Raw genomic sequence first — 20,061 nt, forward strand, 5'->3', positions numbered from 1 at the left:
GGTCTATTATAGATCAACAAAAAAGCAAAAGACTTAGGAAAATATACACAGTATGATATGCAATATACATCTCAATTTATATATATATATAAATTAAAATATGCATGTTTGTATGTAAATACATACTTAAGTGTGCATATTTACATCTGAAAGACAGAGCAAGTGCTTTTCAGTGTTGTTTTGTAGACTTAGGGAGTACATCTGAGGTGTTAGGAAGAATAAAGGAAATTTTTATTCTTTATATAAATAAACAAAATCTGTTGATTTAACTGATTTTGTGATTCTCTGAATAAAAATTAAACAAAATAATTTCCACCTTGTTCAGCCTGATTGCCATCTTAGCTATTTTTAATGAAAGTACCATATCTTTCCACATTTATGTTTGTCTGAATTGCCACCCTTAAGGATAGGTGTTTAGTTTTGATGTTACTGATTTTTCACTTTCATCAGAACTTAGGAGGAGAAAACCACATCACTAATTATTCAATTTTTTTCCCCCCTGAGGAGCATGAGTTGTATGATAAATCTAATAGTCTCTGAAGCCAAAAGATTAGATTTAGAAAACTGCCTTTGTCTTTTAATTTAGATTCTGCATTCTCATCTGTTTGTCTTATAGATCAAATCTCCTGAATTAATTTCATAACACTTTAAACAATTTTGTCACATATGTAATTCATGTTGTTTTCCTAGTGATGCATAATACTGGAGGAAGTTGGTTAATCTTTGGATGGGTTTAATACTTTATGTATACTTCATGAATGTTAATTTCTTACGTAAGTCTAATATTTCTGGAATAAGACCACGCAAAGTAATGTTCAAGTACAATTTCATGTAATATGCTGTGAATAAATTTTAACACTGAAATTCTTTATCAAGCTTTTCTCTTATTATTCTCTGTTTGTGCATGTGTGTCTTTGTGTGTGTGTGTACAGTTAACACTTCACTATCAGTACTAGTGGGTACAAAGACTGTGCTCTCTTGCCCTCTTGTGCTGTGGACAAGTATACTGCTAACAACATGGGAAATAGTCCTCAGAGACAAGTTGCCCTGCTTCAGAGCCTTCAGGGGTGATACAAATGAGACCAAGGGAGGAAACTGTACCGATGAGAGAATAACCTGGGCCTCCAGACTTGATGAGAATCCTGCCCTTCAGATTGATCCAGTGGCCATCACTCATGATGGGTATTACAGGTGTCAAATGGTAATACCTAATGGGAATTTCCATCGTGGATATCACCTCCAAGTGTTAGGTAAGGAACATCATATATTGTGGTGCTTCAGATAACCAGATTTTGGGCTGAAACAAATCTCCGAATCCCATGTCCCATGTGTTAAGACTGAAGCATTTCCCCTACATTTCTGCAGTGCCCCCTGAGGTGACCCTGGTTCAAACTGAGAATGGAACTGCAGTGTGCAAGGCAGTTGCAGGAAAGCCAGCTGCACAGATCTCCTGGACCCCAGAGGGAGATTGTGTCACTGAGCAAAAACGTCATTGGGGCAATGGCACAGTGACCATCCAGAGTACATGCTACTGGGAGGGCCGCCGTGTACCTAATGTGTCCTGCTCTGTCTCCCACTTGACTGGCAACAAGAGTCTGTCCATAGAGCTGGATCAAGGTTAGTAATTTTTCTAGTTTTGTTTTTGATCTTTCCATTCTTTCAGAAGAGTTACCTTAAGAAGGAAAAAGGAGTGTGCAGAGAAATTTCATTCAAGGATGTCCTTTCCACCCTCCACTTTATCTCCCTTTCCTCCTCAAAGTAAAGAGATTGCCTGGAAGAATAATATAAAAATTTATTGTAAAAAGTCATATTATCAAATGCAATTTATTCTACTTCTTTTTTCGGCCATGCTGCACAGCTTCCGGGATCTCAGTTCTGGGACCAGGGATTCGAACTGGACCATGGTAGTGAAAGCCTGAATCCTAACCACTAGGCCACTAGTGAACTTCCCAATTTATTCTTCTTTTAATGTTCTCTTCTGTACTACTAAATTGGCTTGTGTAGTGTACATTTACATAAATAATTATGGTTTTAATAGAAGGATAATGGGTAATTTTAAACAAATAATTATTATTTTATTAGAAGAATAATGTTGCTCATAAATTATCTTCATGAATTTTCAGTCTGGTAGAATTTTCTCCTCCAGGCTCTTCCAGTGAAATTTCTTTAATGTCTTATAATAGTATCTATGATTCAGTTCATTACAGTTTAGTTTCTCTACTCTCTGCTCCCATCTACTCTTATTTTTTGTTATAAAAAATATTATTCTAATCAACATAACTCATATAGTTTAAAGTCTACGTTGTTCTATAAGGCTACCATGAAAAACATTAGCCATCTCTGCCTCTCCAACCCCACCTCTACATTTTTACACAACTCTCTAGAGACAAGTACTTTCAGATCTTCAAGTGTTTCTTCTAGTAATTGACTCAGTTTTTATAAACAACATGGTTGTGCTGCTATTTCTTAATATAGCAAATTTAAACCTAGTGTACCCACTTCCTCTTATGGTAGATGAGGATTTAACTTTACCTTCTCTTCCCTCACCATTCATATATAGTAAAATAGCAATTTTTGGTTAAATTAAATAGCCAGTGTTTACATTATTTTGAACATGTATGTTTTGTTAAGCTCTGAATCAAGAAATAAACTCATACTTTCATTTTTGAATAACTTTTTGTTTTTCCTGGCCTTAATTGCTTTCCTTTTTCATTTCCTTAATAATGCATGTACCTATTATTAATGATCACTAACACTAAAAACAAAACAAAACAAAACCCTAGAAAACGCCTCTTAATACTGCTTTCCACATGGTCAGATTTGTTAGGTAATGTCAGTTCCATTTTTTTTTTCTTGAAGACATTCTTTCTTGAGTTTTTACACACTCTTGTTCTAATCTGGCCTGGTTGGTCACGAGACATGCTGCACAGCTATTGTCCTGGATGTTCTCTTTCCCTCAGTCCTCTGGTTGATGCCACATCTGTGTAATCTGAGTTCCTTCTGCCTTCCTGACATTTGTTTGTTTTAATCTTTCTTCCACATACAAGGCTTTCCTTAACTCCTTGGCTATCTGTTCACTTCAAAGTGAGCACTAAGGAGCTGATTGGAAGCTATATTATCTGTGAGTGGGTTTGTTAGCTAGTAGGTTTCTATAGGGTGAAAACAGGTGATTGTTTTAAAATTGGGGATTCCTTATTTCCTTATGTACCTGAAGGTCTTTTCTCTGAGGCTATATAGACTCTGCAGAAAATAACTCTCCAGTCTCTTGCCTGGGAGGGATAATCCTGACTATCAATGTTCTGGGAGCAGGGAGGAGAGGGAAGTGTGTGTGTGTGTGTGTGTGTGTGTGTGTGTGTGTGTGTGTGTGTGTGTGTGTGACTGTTCAGAACTCAACTTTGTTTTAATGACACTTCATCTTCACCCTCCATTATGTCTGGATCCTTGACACTCTGGAGTTTCTCCAGTTCATCTTTTTTGGGCCACACTTCCTGTTTTCTGCTGGTCGGGGAAGGTGTGAGACCTGGTTGCGTGGGCTGGGAGGAGACTTGGCAGCCCATCTGTTCTTAATACAGACCTTCAAGGAAGCTTCTAACTTTAGCTCCACGCTTCAGTCCCTACATTCCCCCTTCTCTATATTTGGCCTTTCCTACTCTAGAGTCTTCCTGGAGTTCACTAAGGTTTATACTTATTTCACTCTGAATTATTGGCCATTCTTCTGTTCATTTTTCACCCTAAAAACAAGTTGAAATCTTTCATCTGCTCTTGTCTTCATCCATGTTCTCTTTGTCTTTGCAAGTCTATACTTTAAAAAATTCTCTGATGATATTTTAGTAAGTGTTAAGAAAGGAGAAGAGGAAAACACATGGGTTTAAACCACAATTTTCTAATACCTATTCTTAAAGTTTTATATACATATTAATAGTTTAGCAGTATTTACTGAGAAGAGTAATTGCCACTGGTTATGTATGAAGTCCGACCACCCAGTATTACAATATGATGTCATATTTATAGAATCTCAGAACTGGAGTGACTCTCTAGTTCACTCCCACCCCGTGCAGATATGTCTTCCTCGCAGGGTGGACCTTCACCTGTGCTAGTGAACTTCCAATAAAAGAGAGCCCATTAGTTTGAAAGAGAGGGTTTCAAAACAATGTTGTCATTTTAAAATGCAAAACCAAACTTTTTCAAATAAAAATCCAATGTTTAAAAACAAAGTATTGAAGGAAGATGGAGGGACTGGATGTGGCCTCCACTCACCTCCCTCTGCTGCCCCAGCCGCATTCACAAAACACCAGGAGCACAGTCTCAAAACCTCTCAGAGCTGGCAATTCCTTGGTTGACTTGTCCTCCTGTCAGATTGAACTCTGTATTGCTGCCAGCAGTCAGTGAATAGTTTAAAGTTGCTGCCATGCATTCATTTCAGTTTCAATGCCCTGGAAGAAAGGTGACTTCAGAATTAGGGTTATTTATCCAAATAGCTTCCTTACAACTCTATTTATTTCTGAATACTGGAGATGAGAAACACTCTATTACTGTAACAGAGAGGTGTAAATTTCACATCTCTCTTACAGGAATTCACCACATGAATCCTTAAAGCAACAAAATACTGACACAAGATGATGTCTTGTTGAAAACTTAAGAGTCTGAGGTGATAAAGCAATTTAATTATAACAATTATTTGAACTATAAATGGATCAAAAGTTTTTCAAATAAAATCACAGAAATGAATTTCATGTACTGTGAGACATTCTTGAACCATGCTATATATAAAATTTTTAAACAGACTTTATTTTTTAGAGCAGTTTTATGATGATGGAGTATTGAGTGGAAAGTACAGAGTTCCCATATAACCCTTGACCCTACACATGCATGGTCTCCCTGTCTATCTAAATCCCCCTGCACCGCGGTTGTACCTTTGTTATAATGAATGACCCTATCTTAACACATCATTATCACTCAAAGTCCAGAGTTTACATTAGGGTTCATTCTAGGTGCACATTCTATGAGTTTTGACAAATGTGTAAATACCATGTATTCACCGTTATAGTATCATATAGTGTAGTTTCACTGTCATAAAAGTCCTCTATGTTCCACCTATTTATTCCTCCTTCCACCTTAACTTCTAGCAACCCCTGATCTTTTTACTCCATAGTTTTGTATTTTCCAGAATGTCATATGGTTGGAATCATACAGTATTTAGCCTTTTCAAATTGGTTCCTTTCACTTAGTAATATGCTTTTAATTTTCCTCCATGATTTCATGGCTTGATAGCTCATTTCTTTCTACTGCTGAATAATAGTAAATCATATATTTTTGTGTCTACATTTACAGATGCCAAAGCATCAGCACCCTTAAGAATTTTACGTATCGTCCCCCCTATTTTTATTATCTTGGTCATCGTTGGATCCATTTGGCTTTTGAAAATCAGTGGCTGCAGGTACTGACTGATGCTTTCACTTCTCCTGCTTTATTGGATTAAAAAGAGTCAGAAAAATGGAATTGACTAGGTAAAAAAGGAACTCTGCTCAATATTCTGTAATAACCTAAATGGGAAAAGAATGTAAAAAAGAATCGATAAATGTATATGTATAACTGAATCACTTTGCTGTACACCTGAAACTAACACAACATTGTAAATCAACTGTAGTCCAACATAAAATAAAAATTTTTAAAAAGAGGTTAACCTCAGTTCTCTCATAATCAATAAGTGTGTCCTGAAAATAACAGACTGGGACTACACTAATGATGAGGGAGATTTTTCTAGGTTACTTAGACATGCAAGCATAGTGAATTAGACATGCAAGCACAGCCCACTTAGGGCAGGATCTTGGGAGAGACAGTGCATGCTATTTTCTATTTGAGAAAAGAATTACAATAATTCATTTCATACACCAAATATGAGGTGTCACATATATTCTATTACATCAAACTTCTTTGCATAATTTCATTTCCCTTTCCAAAATCCAGAATTACCTTATTTGGACAAATTAACTTACAAGCAGCATTCTTCACTCATTTCCGGTAGTTCATTTCTGATTTATTAAGGCTTCTATCAAAATGAACCACAATTGTCAATAGCATACTGTTTTGTTTTTCCATTTTCAATCTGAATAATAATGTTTTGACATTCACTCCAGCTAATTTTTATTTTTGCAGAAAATGTAAATTGAAAAAAACAGAACATACTTCAGTTGTTGAGGAGGTAAGATAAGATTAAAAAGAATATTTACAAACTTTTAAGCTATGTAGTATGAAAATCTAGTCACATAATTTGTAATTTGCATCATTATTAGTATTTTAGTTGAAAAGCAAAAATTCTAACTTTACAGTGCTGTCAGGTGTACTTATTTTGTTAATTATCCACCAAGTACTATTTATATACACTCCAAATCCATATTTTTATTTCAAGAACTGCATCCTACAAAAGACATAATGTTTGCCTCATTTGGGCTGTAATATTTGGAGAAGTTGAATTGGTATTTCCTCTCCCATTAAACCAGCTCTAATTCTTGACCTCCTTTTTTCAATACCATCATCATTTCTCTTACCCAAGCTTAAAACCTATCCAGCTCTATAATCTCTTATAGCCAATAGCTTACTAAGTCTTTGACACTCTCCTCTGAAATACTTCTCATATCACTCCATTCTTCTCCACTCCTACTTTCAGACAACTGTTATCATGTCACACTGAGACTTAAATAATCAATAATTTTTTGATAAAATATTAGAAAAATCTTGCTCTTATGTTCATGTAAGCCCAGAGACTACTATTGGTAGACACTAAAGCTGTGGGCCCTTGTTAGAAAAACATAGGTGGTTACTGATTTCTGGCTTTTTTGAATTGATTTTAACTTTGGGTTATTTCTTAGGATGAAATGCAGCCCTATGCCAGCTACACAGAGAAGAACAACCCACTTTATGATACTACAAACAGGGTGAAGATGTCTAAGGTGTTACAAAGTGAAGTTGATGGGATGAGTCTCCATACTGTATATGTTCCCGAAGTGTAGTGCCAGGACAAATGAATCAAGATACAGTACAGATACTGTTTTGATTTTCTTGGAGTTCTGGAATGGAAGGCTTATTTTGAAATTAGCTTTTCAAAGATTCTTAGAAGACAGAGACATTCTAGAGGATTTGCATTCATATCCTTATACATTTGAAATTTTAGAATTTTAGCTGTTACTAGGTAGTTCTTTGAAGAACTGATATTATTACAAAGAAAGCTCATGCTCATGATAAAATATTCAAATTGTTCAATACAGTAAATGATGAAAACTGAGTTACCTCAAGTAACTCCACAGAAGGAACAATTTACCAACAGTTTTAATGTAATCTTCTAGAAAATTTCTATGTGCATATGTCATATCTATATGTGCACGGTATATGTGTGCACTTATATGTCCATTTACATATACATACACATATCCTGTCAAGACACAAATGGGAACATACCATAGTTTTGTTCTATACTTATAGAAAGCTAATAATATAATATATCCTGAAGATCTTTTATATCAACACAAGCAGAGCTACCTCATTCTTCCTAATGGTTACAAAAAATTCCATTGTATGTAATGGAGTTTAATTTAATTAACCACAACTCTAGTGGTGGACATTTAGATTAAGTTTTGTTTGTTTTGCTATTATAAACAATACTACATAGAATGTTTCTTGTGACTATATCTCTTTGTGTTTGAATATATTTGTAAGATAATTTCCTTGAGTGACATTTAGATTGTTTTGTTTGTTTTGCTATTATAAACAATGCTACATAGAATGTTTCTTGTGACTATATCTCTTTGTATGTGTTTGAATATATTTGTAAGATAATTTCCTTGAGTGAAATTGCCAGGTCAAAGGGTTTGTGCATCTCTTTTATTGACTAATATGTCAAACTGTGTCAATTTACATTCCCTCCAACCCTGTTTGAATGTGCCTTTTCTGTTATTTTAATATCTGTAAAATGCCAACCTACTGTTAGCTAATATAAGATTATAATAAGAATTTCACTATTTAATAAAACTGAATTTATATTTTTCTTTCATGCTTGTGTGTGTGTGTGTGAGAGAGAGAGAGAGAGAGAGGGAGAGGGAGAGAGGGACAGAGGGAGGGAGAGAGGGAGAACAGACACGTGAGGACATTAGCTTCTTCTGAACTTATATCTCTATAGAGGTATTGCTATCTAATGCCTAATAGTTTTACAGATGTGATAAATTGGAAATGTGTATTTTTATGGTGTGCACTTTATTGTGATGCATTTATCAAATAACAAATTTTTATAACCAGCTAAATATGCATTATGGAGGACTTGGGATATTTATAAAATACGATCTATGTGCTAAGGGAATAGCCATGGGATGACGTGACCCTTTTCTACATTTTTCTATGGAATAAAAAATTGGGAATGTGTATATTAATCATTTTTAATATTATTAAATATATGTTTTAATTATGAAAAATACGTCTATTTACTCCATAGCAGGAAAAAATGATACTGAAAATTAAAAATTTTCAACATGGTAGAAATTAAAACAAAATCCATTTCATTCTTTAATTGTGCCATTTGAAATGTTTAAGACAGCTATTTTGTTTTGTTAATGTTTGTCTCCCTGAAGACATTTTGGTTCCTCTAGGCTTTATCCTTAAAAGGATTTTTAGTCTATTTTGCATGTAAAACTAATAATGACACCCGACACATGATATTTTGTGTATATATGTACCACATCTTCTTTATCTGTTCCTCTGTTGATGGACATTTAGGTTGCTTCCATGTCCTGGCTATTGTAAATGGTGCTGCAATGAACATTGTGGTGCATGTGTCTTTTTGAATTATGGTTTTCTCTGGGTATATGCCCAGTAGTGGGATTGCTGGGTCATATGGTAATTCTATTTTTAGTTTTTTAACTAAAAATGTTAAAAAACTATGTTTTTTAACATAGTTAAAATGTTAAATGTTAAATGTTAAATACATTTAAATGTTAAATGTTAAAATGTTAAATGTTAAATGTTAAAAAACTCTATGTTCTCCATAGAGGCTGTACCAATTTACATTCCCACCAACAGTGTAGGAGGGTTCCTTTTCTCCACACCCTCTCCAGCATTTATTGTTTGCAGATTTTTTGATGATGGACATTCTGATGAGTGTGAGGGCAAATTTAAACTTTTAATAAGAGAATTTAAACCATTCACATTTGTGATTACTTACATATTTGGCCATATTTTTACAATCTTACTTTACATGTCTCATTTACTATGTTTCCTCCCCCAGCTCTGTTTTATTTTTTCTTTTACTCTGCTTTGCTGGATCAATTATTTACAATAGCCAAGACATGGAAACAATCTAAGTGTCCATTGGTGGATGCATGGATAAAGAAAATGTGGTAAATACCTACAATGTATTATAATTCAGCCATAAAAAAAGAATGAAATCTTGCTATTTGTGACAACATGGGTGGACTTTGAGGGCATTATGCTGAGTGGAATAAGTCAGACAAAGAAAGATAAATACCATATGAACTCACTTATGTAGAATCTAAAACAAAACAAAACAAAAACCCCCCAAACCAAGTTCACAGATACAGAGGATAGATTGGTTGTTGCCAGAGGTGGGGGGTAGGAGGTGGGTGAAGGGAGTCAAAAGGTATAAACTTCCAGTTATAAAATAAAGAAGTCATGGGGATATAATGTACAGCATGGTGACTATAGTTAATGATACCCTGTGTTGCACATTTGAAAGATGCCAACAGAGTAAATCTTAAAAGTTCTCATCATAAGGAAAAAAATTGTAACTATGTGTGGTGACATGTGTTACCTGGACTTATTGTGATGATCGTTTTATAATATATTCAAGTAACAAATCATTATGTTGTACACCTGAAACTAATATAATGTTATATGAGTTAATTATGCCTCAATAAAAAATGGAAAGGCAACCTACGAAATGGAACAAAATATTTGCAAACCATGTATCTATAGGAGGTCAATATCCAAAATATATAAGGAACTCATACAACCCAATAGCAAAAACAAAACAAAACAAAACAAAACCAAATACTCTAATTTAAAACTGGACAAATGACATGAGTAGACATTTTTCCAAAGAAGACATATAAATGGCCAACAAGTACACAAAAAGGTGCTCAACATTAGTCATCAAGGAGATGCGAATCAAAGTCATGATGAGCTATCACCTTGTACCTTTTAGGATGGCTATCATCAACAAGAAAAGAGATAACAAATGCTGGCAAGGATGTGAAGAAAAGGGAACCCTTGTGCACTGTTGATGGGAATGTAAACTGGTAAACCACTATGTAAAACAGTATGGAGATTCCTCAAGAAATTAAAACTAGAACTACCACATGATTCACTAATCCTACTTCTAAGTATATATCCAAAGGAAATGAAACTATTATCTTGAAGAGATATCTGTACTTTCATTTTCACTGAAGCATTATTCATAATAGCCAAGGTATGGAAATAACCTACGAGTGTGTTGGCGGATGAATGGATCAAGAAAATGTGGTATATACATGTAATGGATTATTATTCAGCCTTTAAAAAGAAAGGAAATCCTATCATCTGTGACAATATGGATGAAGCTGGAAGGCATTATGCTAAGTGAAATAGGCCAGAGAGAGAAAGACGAATGTTGCATTGTATCACTTATATGTGGAATCTAAGGGAAAAAAAGTCAAAATCATAGAAACAGAGTAGAATGGTGATTATCAGGGGTTGGGATGTTGGGGAAATGGGGAGATGTTGGTCAAAGGGTACATACCTTCAATTATAAGATGAATAAATTCTGGGAATCTAATGTACAGCATGGTGACTATAGTTAATGATACTGTATTGTATACTCGAAACTTGCTAATTTCAAGTATACAAAGAAAGGTACTATGTGAGGTGATGAGTTTGTTTTTAAAAAACTTCCTATGACTGATGTTAGAAATGACAACCACCAACTCCCAAATACTATATTAAATCTCTGTCAGAGATACTAAAGAACAATTTTGAAAGGGTGTGAATTCCCCTAAAACTTAGGTGTAGTGATGAACTACAGAATATCCTAATTAATTAGAGGTATCCCTTATGGATGGATCATGTATATAATAATACCTCAAATTATTTTATTCCATCCATGTGTTGCAGCTTCTGAAATTAGGCCAGTAAGTTCTATAAGTTTGCAACCAACTTCCTTTCTATTATCCTAAATTTACTAACATCAAAATTTGAGATATAGACCCGTTTCATTTTTTTTTCAGCGTACTTCCCACTTTTACTAGGCACACCAGATACACACCAGATACATATTTTTAAAATGGGCTTTACAATGTATAGTTTTATCACCTCATTTACAATTAAATATACTGTGAACATTTTATCTTTTACCACCATTAAAATAATTGCATAGTATGGAGAAATCATAATGTATTAAGCACTCTTAATACATTGGGGGACTTTACATAGAATTTTTTTTCAAGGAGACTTTATTCTCTTTTCAAATCCTTGAGAAAACTGGTGCCCTTGTCTTATACAGCTTCCTATAGATGATAGAAACTTGTCCTTCAACTTAGCTTTTTAGCTTGCTTCTCTATACCCATCCGATCAACCAAGTAATCCATTTTATTTTCTCAACTTTTTCTCATTTGTTCCCACTTTAATATCTAGTCTCCTAGGGACACACGCACACTTCCGTTTCTCCAGCATTCTGTCTCTCACCTCTGATATCTGCCCCTCTCTTCTTCTTTGCTCCCTTTACAGATACTTCCTTTCCTTTCCTTTTCAAGATATTATCTTAATTGATTTTGATCAACTCTATTCAGTGTTTTATACTCAGTTCCACACTGGGAGTAATCTTTAATAATCTGAAGATAGAATTCAATTGTTTAAAGGAAACTATTAATAAGCCCTTGCTAGAGTTACATGTATCAAGAAACATAGGACTTGGGCACAAGATATGGGTTACTTTTTTTTTTTAAGTAGTTTTTTGGAGAGGGCAGGGCAGAGGAAAGTAGTTGGTACTTTAAGGAAATGTTAGGGACCATCTATTCACTATTTCACTGTGTTAGGGAAATCTATTCACTATTTCAAGGCAACTAACAAATCATCATCTCTCAGGTGGGACATTGGAGGGACAGCCTTTACAGGTCATGAAATTTGTATGACAAACGTTGCATGCAAATATGGGTTAATTATAACTTTGTATAGCAAGGCAGATGCCAGGTAGCATAAGAGCACATGCAGACAGTGTTAATTCTGGAGTCCCAGAAGCTGTGAGGTGGTCATCCATCACAACCAGGTAGGAATGACTGAGGAAGGCAGCAAAGCTGGCCATGCCAGCATTTACACATGGAACACTTCCTGGGCAACCAGGTGTGATGGGGCACAGGTCCACAGTTCTCTTTGTGCAAGTCATGCTCACAGTTCCGTCCATAGAAAGAGGGAGGGCAGGCAAAAAGGACCCCAGGATGCAGGTTTCCCCATACAGACAGCAGGTTCTGTTTAGCTCCTTACTGTCCTGGATTCCCATGGATGGTACAAACTGGGAAGGTTGATGAGGAATTGCAGGCTCCTCCCAGGACTGAAGGCCATCATCTCTGAAGGCCAGGTCTCCCTGTGATTGATGGGCAAGTTCATGGTGACCCAATCCAGCAACTAGTTCAAATGCTCTGGAAAAGGCCATGATCAAAATCACACTGGAAGAGAGGCTCTCCATCTTCCTTCAGTCCATGTCTCACAGGCCAGTCCTAATAAACGCTTTGACTATAACCTTCAGGGAGTTTCTCCTCCCTCAGCCACACCTGACTTTCAATTTTTTTAAATTGAAATAATTAAATAATTATAGATTCACATGTAAGTGTAAGAAATAACACAAGAGATCCCTGTGCACCATTCTCAGTTTACCCCCATGATAACATTCTGCTAAATTATACTATATTGACAGTAACCAAGATATTGACGGTAATAAAATTCACCAATTAAAAGAATCCCAACTTTCATCTTCAAATGTGTAGAGGAATTATCTATCTGGTGACAAGAAGCTGATCCTGATGTTTTTCACAAGAAGTTTTCATTAATCGTTCCTTTGGATAATCAAACTGAAACCTATGTTAACCATTTGTTAATAGAACAAACCCAAACGGAAGGATTATCATCTGTTCAAGAAGATGTAAGGAGAATTTATAAGCAGAAACTTCTGCCTACCAGTCCAGCCCCTCAGCCTTCACTGTCTCTTCCACATAGAAAACCCAGGTTAACATTGCATTGAATCTGTAGATTGATTCCCCTACCATGCCACCCTCTATTTTGTGGTAGAAGACAGCATATCCCGAAATGCCTTAGCCAGAAACAAACAGAATAAAGAAGAAAAAAGAAATAAAGTGGAAGTTATGAAGTAGAAGAGGGTAACATCATCAGCAGGGTGTGAAAGTGTAAGGGTGAATGTTTAGGCAGGTCGGGTGGAGGCAAGGAGGACCTGGCCTCTCCCACGAAAGGTCTGAGCTTGTGCAGTGGGCAGTGGTGTCCTCTGTTAGTTTGTGGCAGGGATGACATTCCACTAGGGCCATGTTCAGAAACAGCAAGGGGGCAGTTGTGCTGGAGCCAGGTTGGAGGTGCCTCAGAAATGCCAGATGCAGCATTATCATGGTACCTGGTCCCCTCCTCACCTGCAGAAGACAGAAGCCCAGGGCTTGTGCATAGGATTTCTTGGATGGATCAAAGTAAAATTTCCTCAGCTGGGCTTTAATTCCTGAATGCAGATTGACCTCTAGCTCCAGTCCAAGCTTTCTACTTGGAAGGGGTCATATGAGTGGAGAACTATTTGTATTATGGTTTTTTGGAGTGTTTTACTTTTAAATACTCTCTGCCTCAGTGTTTTTTGTATTAAAGTGCATACCTCTAGAGGAAGAGATCATGTTTGTCGTCTCTCATAAACCACACAACAAATTACCAGATATACATAGACACACACAGACACATGCACACACTCACACACACACAATACAGCGCAAGGGAAGGAAAACTATCCATGATAAGATCACGGTTTCTATCCTGGTTCTATAGCTCTGTCATTAATCAAGTTAGGATAAGTTACTTAACTTCTCTACTTCTTTATTTATAAAAATGAATATACTGATACATGCCTCATAAGAATCATTTTTTAAAATAAATTTATTTTATTTTATTTATTTTATTTTTGGCTGTGTTGGGTCTTCGCGTTGCTGCACGCGGGCTTTTCTCTGGTTGCGGCTACTTTTTGTTGTGGTGTGCAGGCTTCTCATTGTGGTGGCTTCTCTTGTTGGGAGCACGGGCTCTAGGTACATGGGTTTCCGTAGTTGTGGCACATGGGCTCAGTAGTTGTGGCTCATGGGCTCAGTAGTTGTGGTGCACAGGCTTAGTTGCTCGATGGCATGTGGGAACTTCCTTGTCCAGGGCTCGAACCCGTGTCTCCTGCATTGGCAGGTGGATTCTTACCACTGTGACACCAGGGAAGCTCCAAGAATCATTTTAACATTATCTGGGATATAACTCAAGTGATTACCATTGGATCTGAATAGTGGGTCAAATATATATGCTTCGCTGGAGAGAAATAAATGTATAAAAGCACAAACCAGGAAGTTCAGTCATTATCACCTCAACTCTACAAACAGGAAATGCTTCTTCTTAAATTGCTCAATAGCTAGAAATACAGTGGAGTAAGACAGTAGGGGATTTCTCATCAGTGCTTATGAGAGAGATCAGGAGAAGAAAAAGATCACAGCTAGGTGTATGGTATGGTGGAAGGAAAACAGAGAGGTAGGGATAGGAAAAAAAAAAAAAAAAAAAAAAGAAGGTGGGAACTCCCTTCAGAATATGTCTTCAGCTTTTGGGATACTTTTCACAATTTTTCTCCCTTTCACAGCTGGTAAGTTTGTTTGGAGTGGTGGTGGGAAGGGTGAAAGGTATTGGAGTGAAATAGAGGAAACCATGATGAGAAAGATATTTTAGATTGTTTTCCACCAGAATTTTTCTGTCTTTGAAAATGTTCAGTTTTATTCTTCTCTTTCTAGTTTCCTTGGCTAGCAATTTTACAACAGTCCTTGTCTGGGTGCCTAATGTTCTGCATTTCTAACAAGCTTCCAGGTGAGACTGCTGCTGTTGGTCTGTAGATCATACTCAGTAGCAAGGCTTTAAAGAAGTCTTGTTTTTTGAAAAAAGACACTTGTGATAATTCTTAGACTGCATCTTTGTGTCATTTGCAAAAACAAAGAAACAAACAGAAACCCCAAAAAGGAGACTAAGAACAAACTCACACGTAAACATAAATCTCCTTATAAGTGGGTATGTGTTATTTAAGCCATGTTAGGGGATTTTTTTTTTTTTTTTTTGCGATACGCGGGCCTCTCACTGTTGTGGCCTCTCCCGTTGCGGAGCACAGGCTCCGGACGTGCAGGCTCAGCGGCCATGGCTCACGGGGCCAGCCACTCCTCGGCATGTGGGATCTTCCCGGACCGGGGCACGAACCCATGTCCCCTGCATCAGCAGGCGGACTCTCAACCACTGTGCCACCAGGGAAGCCCGGGGATTTTATTTTTTTAAGCATTCCAGAGGCAGTGTGATATAGAAAAGTCATGGTTGTTCCCTGTGCTTCCCCCTGCTGTCTGTGGAAGCTTTGGGTTTGAGTCTCTGCTCTGCCCTTCAGAGGTAGATTCCTCATCTGTACAACCGGGGTAGCCGTTTCTCCCTGTTAGACAGTTTGTGAGTACTCAGTCTTGAAGTGCCTCTCACATAGTGGATGCTCAACGAAGATTAGTTTTCTAATCACTTTTCTATCTTTTGAAGAATCTATTTATTTATAAATAACTACCATTTTTACATTCAAGATAATTTTAAATTCTTATCTTTTTATCAATTCTTAGTGCATTCTGACTGCATTTTAATTATTACATTGTGTTACTGTACATAATTAAAACTAATAACACCATTTATTCTAAAAAGTGTTTTAAAAGTGCTTTTGCACTAAGGTAGAGTGATCTTCTTTCCAGTTATTTTGGATTATCAAGGAAGTTTTGATAGAAGAATACTGGGCTTTAGGTCAAAATAACTGATTTTAAGCTGTCACTTACTAAGATGACCAGGATGCTTTGTACTTTACCCATCTTTGTATAATTCATGGCACCTATCACAATGTTTTAAATATACTAATGATGATATTTATTGAGAACTTATTACATACTACATGCTCTTCTAAGTACTCTACATGCATTAGTGCATTTAGTCATACTAATTCTAAGAGGAATATTATTTCTATTTAAGAGAAATGAAACTGAGGCACAGAGAAGCTAAGTGATATATTTCACTATATCTTAGCTGCAATATTTTTTTCACATTTTAACATCTCCAAAGTGGGATGTGCATCAGTCAGAGCAGCAGCAATAAACAAACAGCACACTTTGAGTAACTTGAGGAGAGTTTTATAAGAGTATGCATGCTTTAAAAAGATGTGGTTTCCCTAACCAATAAGAGATAATGAAGGACCTGGTGGCTTGCACCCTCTGGAAGGCATTCCACTCCTTGGCTTGAAGTTACACGATGAAGGAAGCTGAAGAAAGCAGTGGCTTTGAGAGGGCTGCCTAGAGGACTATGGCTATTGTAGTGGTATATAGGCAAACCCTGACACCATCACAGGAAAGATATAATACCCTGACCTCACTCTCCTCCCACCTTTGACCTACATTTACTGCCAATTCCTCCAATAAGTCAGCCTCTTAGGACCCAGAGAATGGCAGAAGAGATTGAAGAATTGATCTGGAGGAGAAAACGGAGGATATTCTAGCACAAGATGCATCTTACAGTAGAGAACATGTCATGAGTAATTGGCAGAATTTTTGTTTCCTACTGTTACATAATTAATACATTACAAATTAGTATCAATCTTTTATTTGATAAGCACAGAAACTTGTTCAAGATTACACAGTTAGGAAACAGTTGTGGCAGAATTTGGACCCAGATAATCTAACTCCAGAGCCCATGCCCTTAACCAACATGTACTATAAGTAGATCCTTAATAAATATTCATGGATAAAACTTTGTTGCTTTTTTAATATTAGACTTGAACAATTTTTTTCTGTCCTCATCTACAGCATCTCCAGAGGTGACCCTTCTTCTGGGGAAGAATAAAACTTCAGTGTGCAAAGCGCTTGCAGGGAAGCCAGCAGTACAGATTTTCTGAGCCCCAGAAGGAGATTGCATCACTGAGTATGAATCTCCGATTAACAGGAAAGTGACTGTCCAGAGCACATGCCACTGGGTAGGCAACAATGTATCTTATGTGACCTGCTTTGTTTTACAGTTGTATGGGAATAAGAGTCTAACCATAGGTGAGTAGGCTTGCAGCAACTGATCTGATTATCAAAACTTCTTACCAAACAAGTCATCACCTATTTATGTACTCGGTTATCTCCTCAGGAAATTCTAATTGACTTACATTGAATTTTTCCATTCTGTCTTCCATTTGTTTTATTCCCTCTTTCATGTTTTACTTTGCTTTATGTCTTATTATTGAACTGAGGTTGATTTTCTCAGAACAATTTTCCACTTTTTTATCTGTTTATCAATTTTTAGTGCATTCTGACAATGCATTTTAATTATCAGGTTATGTTACCACTTTACAATTTTTATTTTCAATTGTGTCTAATCTGCTTTTTAATCCACCCACTGAGATTTAATTCCAATGATTGAATTTTTCATTTTAAAAGTTCAGTTCTTTCATTTTATTTTTCTGTTTCTTCTTTTCCCTTTTTAACCTTGTTAACCTTATGTTACTTTATGGTGGTTTTGGTACTATCCTATTATTTCTAGTTATTGTGTTGCCAATTCTCCTGTTGGTTGCTGTAACAGAATTACAGAATTATAGAAGAAACAGTGACCCTTAAATGGTAAATGGGAGTGGGGAGAATTTAGAGAGTACTTTATACAAGGGATAAAATTTGAATGAGGCCTGGAGGATAGATAAGAGTTTAAAAAGTTAATTAGACTGACAAAGTAAAAATAGGGCATTTTATTTCACTTTCAGTTTTTATTGGAGTATAGTTGATTTACAATGTTGTATTAGTTTCAGGTGTACAGAAAAGTGAATCAGTTATACATATACATGTATCCACTCTTTTTTAGATTTTCTTCCCATATAGGTCATTACAGAGTTCTGAGTAGAGTTCCCTGGGGTATATAGGTTATTATTAGTTATGTGTTTTATATATAGTAGTGTGTATATGTCAATCCCAATCTCCCAATTTATTTCTTCCCTTACGCCTTTTTCCCTTGGTAACCATAAGTTTGTTTTCTACATCTGTGACTCTATTTCTGTTTTGTAAATAAGTTCATTTGTACCATTTTTTTAGATTCCACATATAAGTGATATCATATGATATTTGTCTTTGTCTGACTTACTTCACTCAGTATGAAAATCTCTAGGTCCAACCATGTCACTGAAAATGGCATTATTTTGTTCTTTTTTATGGCTGAGTAATATTCCATTCTATATATATATACCACATCTTGTTTATCCATTCCTCTGTCGATGGACACATAGGTTGCTTCCATGACCTGGTTATTGTAAATAGTGCTGCAATGAACATTGGGGTACATATATCTTTTCGAATTATGGTTTTCTTCAGATATATACCCAGGAATGGGATTGCTGGATCATATGGTAGCTCTATTTTTAGGTTTTAAAGGAAACTCCATACTGTTCTCCACAGTGGTTCTACCAATTTATGTTCCTACCAACAGTGTAGGAGAGTTCACTTTTCTCCACACCCTCTCCAGCATTTATTGTTTGTAGATTTTTTGATGATGGACATTCTGTCCAGTGTGAGGTGATACCTCATTGTAGGTTTGATTTTCATTTATCTGATAATTAGTGATGTTGAGCATCTTTTCATGTGCCACTTGGCCATCTGTATGTCTTCTTTGGAGAAATGTCTATTTAGGTCTTCCATCCATTTTTCTGATTGGGTTGTTTGGTTTTTTGAGCTGCATGAGCTGTTTGTATGTTTTGGAGATTAATCTTTTTTTTTTTTTTTTTTTGCGGTACGCGGGCCTCTCACTGCCGTGGTCTCTCCCGCCGCGGAGCACAGGCTCCGGACGCACAGGCTCAGCGGCACAGCTCACGGGCCCAGCCACTCCGCGGCATGTGGGATCCTCCCGGACTGGGGCACGAACCCATGTCCCCTGCATTGGCAGGCGGACTCCCAACCACTGCGCCACCAGGGAAGCCCCTGGAGGTTAACCTCTTGTCAGTCATTTTGTTTGCAAATATTTTCTCCCATTCTGAGGGTTGTCTTTTCATTTTGTTTATGGTTTCCTTTGCTGTGCAAAAGTTTTTAAGTTTAATTAGGTCCCATTTGTTTATTTTTGCTTTTATTTTTATTACTCTAGGAGATGTATCAAAAAAGATCCTGCTTGCAATTTATGTCAGAGAATGTTCTGCCTATGTTTCCTCTAAGAGTTTTATACTATCCCATCTTACATTTAGGTCTTAAATCCATTCTGAATTTATTTTTGTGTTTGGTGTTAGAGAATGTTTTAATTTCATTCTTTTACATGTAGCTGTCTAGTTTTCCCAGCACCACTTATCAAAGAGGGTGTCTTTTCTCCATTATATATTCTTCCCTCCTTTGCTATAGATTAGTTGACCATAGGTGTGTGGGTTTATCTCTGGACTTTCTATACTGCTGCATTGATCTGTTATTGTGCCAGTACCATACTGTTTTGATTACTGTAGCTTTGTAGTATAGTCTGAAGTCACAGAGCCTGATTCTTTCAGCTCATTTTTTCTTTCTCAAGTTCGCTTTGGCTATTTGGGGTCTTCTGTGTTTCCATACAAATTATAAAATTTTTTGTGAAAAATGCTATTGGTAATTTGATAGAGGTTGAATTGAATCTGTAGATTGCATTTTGACAATATTGATTCTTCCAATCCAAGAACATGGTGTATCTCTCCATCTGTTTGAGGGCATTTTTTTTTTTTTTTTTTTTTTTTTTTTTTTGGTACATGGACCTCTCACTGTTGTGGCCTCT

At 36.4% G+C, this 20,061-nt stretch overlaps 1 protein-coding gene and 1 pseudogene across 2 annotated transcripts in view; one reads left to right on the forward strand and one right to left on the reverse strand.

The window, feature by feature from the left end:
- Positions 1 to 7,979, forward strand: part of LOC309806881 (cell surface glycoprotein CD200 receptor 1-like) — a 33,531-nt gene extending 25,552 nt beyond the window's left edge. Inside the window, exons 4-8 of the mRNA XM_082625907.1 lie at positions 933 to 1,250; positions 1,366 to 1,617; positions 5,332 to 5,437; positions 6,157 to 6,202; positions 6,870 to 7,979. Of these exons, the coding sequence (XP_082482033.1) occupies positions 933 to 1,250; positions 1,366 to 1,617; positions 5,332 to 5,437; positions 6,157 to 6,202; positions 6,870 to 7,010 (863 nt within the window). The 3' untranslated portion in view covers positions 7,011 to 7,979. The remainder of the gene's footprint in view (positions 1 to 932; positions 1,251 to 1,365; positions 1,618 to 5,331; positions 5,438 to 6,156; positions 6,203 to 6,869) is intronic.
- A 4,211-nt stretch (positions 7,980 to 12,190) lies between these two features.
- Positions 12,191 to 13,295, reverse strand: LOC309805995 (protein Cripto-like; annotated as a pseudogene). Its single transcript has 2 exons — positions 13,207 to 13,295; positions 12,191 to 12,722 (listed from the first exon to the last, which is right to left on the reverse strand). The product of its transcript is annotated as a protein Cripto-like (transcript).
- Between the last annotated feature and the right edge of the window lie 6,766 nt (positions 13,296 to 20,061).

Source organism: Mesoplodon mirus, assembly GCF_964341445.2.
Source record: "Mesoplodon mirus genome assembly, chromosome: 6".
NCBI classification, from domain to species: domain Eukaryota; kingdom Metazoa; phylum Chordata; class Mammalia; order Artiodactyla; family Ziphiidae; genus Mesoplodon; species Mesoplodon mirus.